The sequence below is a fragment of the Lathyrus oleraceus genome, chromosome 7 (genome assembly GCF_024323335.1).
Source record: "Lathyrus oleraceus cultivar Zhongwan6 chromosome 7, CAAS_Psat_ZW6_1.0, whole genome shotgun sequence".
In the NCBI taxonomy this organism is placed as follows: Eukaryota; Viridiplantae; Streptophyta; class Magnoliopsida; order Fabales; family Fabaceae; genus Lathyrus; species Lathyrus oleraceus.
The window spans coordinates 409,096,091-409,105,739 of NC_066585.1; the positions used below are offsets into that span (position 1 = coordinate 409,096,091).

Here is a 9,649-nt window from a genome sequence, read left to right on the forward strand (position 1 = left end):
AGTAGATGCTTCTTCTCTCCGGTTCCTCTCTTCGGCTAGTTTCCTTCTTCTTCGTGTTTTGCTATTGAGCTTCCGAAGTGTTCTTTCAATTTCAGGATCGAATTGAAGTTGCTCCTCAGTTGCTTTTCCTCGCATGCACTAGAATCTTCAAAACTAACAAACCAAGTGAAACAAAAGAGGGATAACAATAAAAGTAACAAAACTTAAAACAATGAATTATTACAATGCTTGTAATATCGACACCAATCCCCGGCAACGGCGCCAATTTGTTGAAAAGTATATCTTCGGCAAATATTTTTGTATCGTATCCACAGAGATTGGTTGATATTACCGCCGTTCTATAATTCAAATGTTATAAGTTTAGAAAGTAACAGGATTGTTTTGTTTGGAAAAATATTTTGTGAGTGAATGTTAACAAAAACTATGAAATGGTTTTAGTCAAATATGAAAGCTTGGCAAGATTGGAGTTCACTATTTCAAATGTTTATGATTCCTTATGATAAATAAATAGATTCAAGATTATTGATGATGTTCAAGTATCCTCTCAAAGTCATTTATGTCTAAATGATATTGTGATAATCACTATATTGATCCTTAGGCGATCTCTCCACCTAACTATCAATATAGCAATCTTTAATGTTTAATACCAAAGAAGAGTAATGAATAAATCTATCTCTACAACTTATTCACAACTTGAAAATCTGTTTTATGTCTAAACTCAAGTAATCTCTCTCGACAACTACTCAAATCTGGTTTTCAAAGTAAAGCAAAAACAGTATTCAATACATCAACAATCTTTATCAAATATATAAATCAAAGTGAATACATAAACAGATGAGAATAGCTACTACCTCCAATCTTGACAAAGGGGAGTTTAGCTCCTCATCATCATTGTTACAAAGCAGAAAGTTCAAGCAGAAAAACTCTGTTTTTCTCCCTTCCAAAAGCTCTCAAGAACAATGTATGAATGATAATGAATAATTAATCCCTAGAATAATGTATTTTCTCTCCTAAAAGAGTTGACATTTCCTTAATTGGTCATTCTCATCCAATGCAGAAAAGCAATTCCAAGGCAGACCCAAAATGGCAAAAACAGCTGGCCTTCAAAACAGCACTTTTGACCCAAAAATCAGTTTGCTGGATTCGCAGGGTTCGCGGGGCGAACTGGTCCTGTCATGCAGTTCGCGGGACGAACTTTGTTCGCGGGGCGAACTGAAGCTGCCTCAATTTCCTTGTTTTGCAAGCTTCATCCAAAATCTTCCATATTATGATGCTGCAATCCAAAGCTTTCTCATCCAAAAATTCTACAAAACTAACAAATATGTGAAATAACTATTCAAAACAAAATAAATTAAACCTAATTGCATTTATACAAAATAGTGAGAATAAAAGTGTGTAATTACATCAAAACTTGGTAAAAGGGACCAATAAAATGGTATAAAAAGTAGTACTAATTGGTCCCTAACAGTGGCCTAGGGTTTTTGTCCTATTCACTGCTTGCGTGTGCGTCCGTTTGGCAAATTGATTGGCCAATACTGCTTTGACCGTGCCACTTATGCTGTTGACTGATGATTCAGCACGCCCAGTCATAAATGAAATGACTGCGTTTCAGGTGTGACGCGCTTCATTTGAATGTGGACCGAGTTCGAGTCCAGCGTGCAGTATTTGTTCAAATTGATTCTCACTTTAGCCATTTCCCTCCATATTTCATATACATGTGTTCATTTCATTTCAAATTTTTTTATCCAACTTTGAAAATTCATAACAATTTGAAAAATGCTCCAAATAATCCCTATTTTTTTGCTACTTGATCATTGAAATGTCCTCTATTTTATGATGATAAATTCTAAAGTTGTGCATTGCTGGATTTTGAAATGTGTTAGAATATGTGAACATGTGTACATTTGTGACATTCCCTTGTTCTTTCCATTGTGAAATGCTTGATATTGATCCAAATGCCATGAAATTTTGCATGATTGTTCCTAACATGTTAATGGATGTTTGAGGCTTGATTGTGCATTTTTCTCAATTACCATTTCTGTTTTATGCATGTGATTGTATGGTGTGACAATGTGTGTCACACAATTTGATGATCAACTTGTGCAATTTCATTTCCATATCAAATGACCTCTGTTGATTCTGTTTTTTTGTATGATGATTGTATTGGATGTGTTGAATGCTCATAAATTTTTCCATAATTGTTTGAATCATTTCTGTTTTGATTTGGAATTTTCATTCTCAATGTCCAAATATGTGCTTTGAAATTGTCTGTGACTTCTCTTGCTCATGAAATTGATTTGCTTGATGATGTTGATTTGCTCCTTTTTAGGACATGTCCCTATGTTTTTGAAGTTGCATTGTGTTGAATATTAGCTCCTGTTTTGAATTTTTTTCTTCACCTTTGACCCTAGGCTTTGACCTAGTGGTTTGGACTTACATGTGAGGTTTGAATTTCAGGACCAAACACCTAATCTCCATGGTTGATGTTGCTTCATCATTTGAATGTTGATATTTGCTATTGATTGCTAACATTTGGTTGTTTTGTAGGTTGATGATAATTCACTTGAGTTTGCCTTATGGCATTATATGTTGTACATTGGGATTGTCTGTTTGTTGTTGACTGTTGTCTGTTTGTCTAAATGTTGTACTGATTTGTTTAGTTGTTTACACAGGTACCTAAGTTGCTTTAAGTTCATTTGAACTTTGCTTTGCTTGTGGTTGGCATATCACTTAGGTATAATCCCTATTCTTCATGTAGTCTGGAAGACCTGCTGTTATTGGCAGGCACCTGTCTGAAGCCCTCCTTAAGAGGCCATGTTCTTGTTTGTTTAATTTTGTGCCAAGCAGGTTAAGTCCTCTTAAGAGGCAATTGGCAGATAGAAGGGATGTGCAATCCATCCCCTGTTATTCAGTTGAGTCTTTCATTTTGCTCACACCATGTGTTGATGCATTTTGAATAAAAACCCAAAATCTTGTTGTGTCAGTCATTGTGGAATAGAGTCCCACATTCTGGACTCCCACACTTTCATTGTTTCAAGCTCTCCCGGGTCAGGGATAAGAGCTATGAGGTCTTACCCTCATTTCCTATTTCATCTGCTTCACCCTAATTCTCAATGTTAGGGTTAAGAGCTAACAACACCCCTTTCCAGTTGGCTTGTTTGTCGAGGTTGATTTGACCCCTTGACTAAAGCCCAGCCTTGTATGAGCCACTTGTTTGCATATAGTGTGCGTGCTTGCTCTCTTGTGCTTGTGTGTGCTTGTTTAATACTTTAGGCTAGCTTTCTCCCTGTGCAAGTTAGGATTAGAGACCTCAACATAGGGATCGTATGCATGACAACTTCTAGGCTCGAGTCGTAGTCTCCCTAGTAGTCTGTTATCTCCATAGTCTCTGGTTAGGATAGAAGTTCCTTCCCTGTTAAGGGGAACTACGTCGCCCTGATCCTCATACCAGATGAGGTACGTAGGCAGGAGATTGAGCTGATCTCTCCGGGCGCCCTTTTTCTTTTTCGACCCTCTTGTGTGTTTGGAGTCTGACGTAAGTCCAGCGATTGGCAGTCGGTTTCCTGTTTGTGTTTTGTTTGTTTGGAGTCTGACGTAAGTCCAGCGATTGGCAGTCGGTTTCCTGTTTGTGTTTAGTTTGGCGTGCGTTAGCCGAGCTACGAGTGCTCTGATTCTTTCTCTGGTTAGAGAAGATACGTATGCATAGGATGCGACATCCTAGCGAGCACGTTTCCCCTACCCCCGAACTACGTCGACTCTGATGTTCGTGTCTAACAAACCACGTAGGCCCAGGATGCGACATCCTGCCGAGTCTCCTTCTTCCGTCTTTTCTGTGTTCTATTCCAGTGTGCGTGCAGTTTTTGAGCAGTTATCTAGCAACCTTTCTTCTATTCTTTTAGAGCGTGGATCCCGTCGAGTACGACGGATGTGTAGGGGTGTTAATACCTTCCCTTCGCATAACTGACTCCCGATCCTATCGATCTCTGGTCGTGAGACCATTCCTTTCCAGGTTTACTTCGAGCATTTCCTTTCCCTCCTTTGGGATAAATAACGCACGGTGGCGGCTCTGTGTCTTTTCCCGTCGGTTTTTCGCGTAATGCGACAACGAGGATGCGAATCCTTGGTGATCATACTCTTAATCATTCCTTCTTCCACCTTAGGGCATCATTCATATCTTTCACGATTCATTATCTACCTTCGATCATAAACCGTTCATCCAGTGACGTATTATTTCTTTAACATCAAAACACAGTTTTATTTGGTTATCCATATACACCCTTTTAGGACGATATAACGGCAATCCACATTTCTACTTATAGTTGTTTGGCTTGTACCCAAACATTTAATTCCTTCTTTTTTGACTAAATATCAGATAGTGGCAGCCATGCTAGTCCACGTATTGGTTAACGTTGTTTCCCTCTATGGTACAAATCCCATTTTTCCTATGGATTCCAATATACCTTTAGCTTCGGTTTCAAATTACACTTCTTTAGTCACTTGTTACCAAATATTCAATTCTGTGACTTTGGTCACCTCATTTCATTCATCTCCATGATGCATTGATATTCGACCTTCATCCACTCCATGCGACATATCAGTTATCTTTGAGCCAAATATATTAGGCCTTTGTGCTTCATCTTACGTCACCTTGTGAACCAAGAGTTGTTTGGATCATTCCTAAACACTTATTTCTTCGTATTTTCGGCATTACCCTATAGCGGCAACCATGCTAGCCCACATACTAGTAAGAGCCAACTTTACTCTTGGGTTCATGTTTCACCCTTCTTAGAGCTCAAAAGACTATCCTTTGATTTAGACCATATTATTATCACAACTTCTTTTCATCTTCCACCACTAGTTCTTTGAACTACAGAGCTTTGAATTCCTCATTGCACTATGAGGATACGTAGGCAAGAGGGCCCCAATCCTTACCGAGCGCTTTATCTATTTATTTTCCTTTTCTCATTCTTCTGCGAGTAATCTTTAGATCTAACACTCATTCGAGCAAGGACAATCAAAATGGTTCTCGTGGAGTACCATGGACGTTAGGGATGCTAATACCTTCCCCTTGCATAACCGACTTCCTTACCCAACATAATTCTTTCCCCCGGGGTTTATCAATGTTTTCCCTTTTCTTTGGAAATAAATAAAGTTCGATGACGACTTTGTTGTAGTTCGAGCATGTGATACGTTCGGGTATATTTCCGCTAGCTTCATCATGTAATATCGATTTTAATTTTAAGAATGACTATAAAATAATATATTAAAAAACAAAAGTGATTTTAATCCACTGTCAATCAATTATATATCAATTAAAGATACTAGCAAATACCCTAAATTACCTTTTGTGTTAATAAAATTTACACTACATTATGTACTATTAAGCAATTAGTTAATGGATCAATTATTCACATTCTGAATGAGCCACAACGTGATACGTGACTCCATCACATTTACTCATTTTTTTATTTCAACTTTCTCACTTTTCCTTTTCTTCTTTTGATTCAAATTTCAAATTTCTCCCATTTTCTCAGTTTCATTTAAAAAATTTCTCTCTCAATTTTCTTTTTCCCTTTTTATTTTTCTAAGCATAAATAAATAAACAATTGAATCCCTTTTTAATGTAATGAAGAGAAAAACTGAAAAATATTAAATTTTCAAAAGACAAGATTTAATCTCAATGTAAAACTTAATTGTTTTATGGTTATTAAAATCTTATTCATAGTTAGTAAAAAATATTTCATAATTATAAAACTAACAAACTATTTAATCAAATTGTCTAGACAACTAACGAGTCATTATCAACACAATATATATTTTACTTTTAATCAACAATTTCTTTATTAGACAAAAATCTTTCAATTTTTCTCTCTCTCCATCTCAAGGTTTTTTTTTTCTTTTTACATGGTTATTTTATATGATTGAGTTTATACTATCATTGCTCATTTTACAATTAAGTAACTCATTTCAAATTTACACGTGTATCTAAATACATTTTATATCTTATCAAATTGGATAATATTTTATAATAGTGTAGACAACTAACTTTCCATATCACGGGTCACTATCAAGACAATATCTATTTTATTTTAATTTGTCTTTATTTAAAGTATAAATTTTTTATTTCTAAATGTCAAAATTTTCTTTGTTTTCTTTCTCCATCTCACGAGTTCCTTTTTTTATGATTATTTAATACAGTTCAGTTTATATAATCATTATTTATTTACGATTAAATAATTCATTTTGAATTTATATGTATAACTGGTTACCTTTACATGTATAACTAGATACATTTTATACCTTATCAAATTGGATAATACTCCATAGTCGTGCATACAACTAACTTTCCATCTCACGAGTTACTATCAACATAATACCCATTTTATTCTGACTTGATCGCAACTTTGATCCCTCTATTTTCCTTTTTTTTATATAGTTTTTTGAGTTTTGATCCCCACCCCCATTTTAAACACCGTGATTTTGGTCCCTTTTCTATGTTTTTTTTTTATTTTAGTCCCCTTTATAAATTGGGACTAATTTTTTATTGATGTGATGCTGTTAGTGATGACTTGTCTATTTCAAGTCGAACCCTTGATCTCTTAAGCAATAGAGCTTGATTATTACGAATTGGATATCATGATATATTTGATAATTAATGACAACATAAATATACATATGATTTCAATGCGTATCATTCTTCCAACAATCTTCCTTCTTGCTCTCATCATGTTCCAACCATCTCTGTCAATTTTCAGCAATGTGCTTAGCATATGTTTCTTATACCAAATTTTTTCATTATCAATCAAACATTTTATGTGATATGAATAAGAGATATATGAACATGATTTATTAAAGTTCGAAACACTTTTAGAATTCCACCTTTAAAAGAATCGTAATAGCCCAAATAAATTTCTCTTAAGTTACTTAGATTTCCCAACTCACTAGGGATTTTTTTCCGTAATATCATTTCCAGCTAGTGAAAGATACTAAAGAGAAACAAATTCTCCAAACCTTTTCAGAATTTCGCGGAAGAAAAAGATACTCCCAAGATCTAAGTGTTTGAGGTTTTGTTTCAAACTAAGAAGTCCTAATGGAAGCAAGGAAGTGAAATTGTTGTTATAGACATCAACCATTGTAATTTTTGCATAATGGAGAAGTTTCATTCCTTGTGACACTGAACATGTTGTTGGAGATGCTTAGATATTGAAGTTTGGTTAAGTTTGTGAGATTAATGGTTGTTGTGAAGTTGTTTCCTTCAAGAGAAATGTGTGTTAATTTATCATTAACAACAACTCAATAATCATCAACAACAACTCAATAATCATCATAATCATACTCATTTTTAGAAAAAAATACACTAGGTATTCAGATTCAAAAACAAACAAAATCGAAAACGAAAATAAGAAAGAACCTGAGACGATTGTTGTAATGAATTGAACCTTCAATTCGATTCAACGAAACACGAATAAATCTATGTAACAATAACCTTGACTTGGAAAACACCTGAATAGGAAAATAAAACACGTGAATGCAAAAGTCAAATCAAAACGGTAAAAATTGCATAGATTATTGATCCAACATTATTCCCTGTTAGAATTGTGAAATCGAAGAATCGAAAATCTGATTTGAAGATTTTTTTTTTGCAGTTGAATTAACTCTATCGTCACAAGTTTCTACGTCACCGAGAGATGATAGCTATTATTGAATGGTTTGATGATAGCTATTAGTGAATGGTTTGTTTTAACGCCATGCAAGACAAAGAGCATGTTCATATTTATGTAGCCTAGTGGTAAGAGTCAACATCTATTGTCTAAAAAAATCAAAGTTTGTAATTAAAATTTTAATTTTTAATCAATATTAATTGAATTTATGAAATTATTATTTATTTCACAACTAAATAACTTATTTTAAATTTATATATGTGTATATATATATATTTTATACTATATTAAATTGAATAATACTCTTCGTTTTTTTTTAAGTATCATTTTTTTACTTTTCACACATACCAAAACAATTAATGATTAGTGTTATTTTTTAAACATGGATTATTATTTTTCTATAATACCCTTAACTTTATAATAATTTATTTAATTTTTTTTCTATATAATAAATTATTAGAGATAATTTTGACAATACTAAAATTAATATTATATTGAATTTTAAAATGACATTTAAAAAAAATAATTTTTTTAAAAAAAAGTAACACTTAAAAAAACGGAGAGAGTAGTTAATGATGGCATAAATATCTAATTTTATATTTCACTAATTTAATATAAAATTATATTATATCAAATAGATTTTGTATGGGTGAGTATCTTTGTATTTGAACTTAATTGGTTTTACCAGATATCAACAGATCATGTTAGAAAAACACGCGTTCATTAACCCAGGATGCGTGTCACTTAATGCTGAATCATCATAAAACAACCCACTGAATTTCTTAAAAACCACTAGCTTCTGCCCATGGTTTTTCCCAAAACCTCGGTCATTATCTCCAATATATCATAGCACTACCTCACATCCATTTTATCATTCTCACTCAAAATACTTTCACTAAAGGATGAGTTCCGGAATCAGAGCTTGGAGTGTAGCTGTCAGCGTCGGTGTTGTGGAGGCCTTGAAAGACCAAGGCATCTGTAGATGGAACTATGCTTTGAAATCAGCTCAACAACATGTTAAGAACAATATTAGATCTTTCTCTCAGGCAAATAAGCTTTCTTCTTCCAATTCTTCTGCTATCATCTCTAAAAGACTAAAAGATGATAAGGCAAAACAGCCTGAGGAGTCTTTGAGGACGGTCATGTACCTAAGCTGCTGGGGTCCCAGTTAATTAAATTCATTCCATAAGGGAAGGTCACGGTTGACATTTCTTGGGGTTGTATAGTTTTTTAATGTTGATCTGAATTAATAATTATTGATATTAAATATATATGTTTTAATCTTTTTAAATATGTCAATTTTAACTTTTGGTTTATCAAAAAATTGATTTACATTTTAGTGTCGATGCTAAGATCAATTTGAATATTCATCCCATTTCCACCACGTCGAATTGAAACACTGAATAGAAGGAAGGAAAAAAATAGTGTATTAATATAAACATAATTAGTTTAAGATTTTTATTACAATAACTCTATTAAGGTGTATTGAAGGTAGGGTGACAAAACAGATTTGATCGGTCTAGCATGTCTGTATCAGGTAATTTTGTGGAACCAGAAAGTATACAATTATTTTAAATTATGTTTAGAGGATTTACAATTTACCGCTTAATTTTGTTGTTATAAATAGGGTTTAATACTTTTTTCTCATTTATGTTAATCTTAGGATTGTTTTTGTAGGTTAAAGATGCTTACATTTACGTGATCATGATTGGACCATAAGAGTCTAAATCTTTATAAATCTTTAGAGTCTGGATCTTCAAAGGTTGATTTCATTCAGAGACCAACTCTTCAGAGTTTGGTCATCAGTTTCTGATCTTTCAAAATCTAGATCTTTATAATAACTCTAGCGTCTAAGATTTGTAAGCTCCCCTTGAGATGAGATTTGTAAATCCTCTTTAAATTCTATCTAGATCCCCTTGAGATGAGATTTGTAAATCCTCTTTAAATTCTATCTAGATCCCCTTGAGATGAGATTTGTAAATCCTCTT

General features: G+C 33.6%; 1 protein-coding gene across 1 annotated transcript; it reads left to right on the plus strand.

The window, feature by feature from the left end:
* Positions 1–8,369: 8,369 nt before the first annotated feature.
* Positions 8,370–8,952, plus strand: LOC127105111 (uncharacterized). The gene has a single exon (XM_051042279.1). The coding sequence runs from the start codon at positions 8,564–8,566 to the stop codon at positions 8,831–8,833; it is 270 nt and encodes an 89-aa protein (XP_050898236.1). The 5' UTR covers positions 8,370–8,563; the 3' UTR covers positions 8,834–8,952.
* The last annotated feature ends 697 nt before the right edge of the window (positions 8,953–9,649 follow it).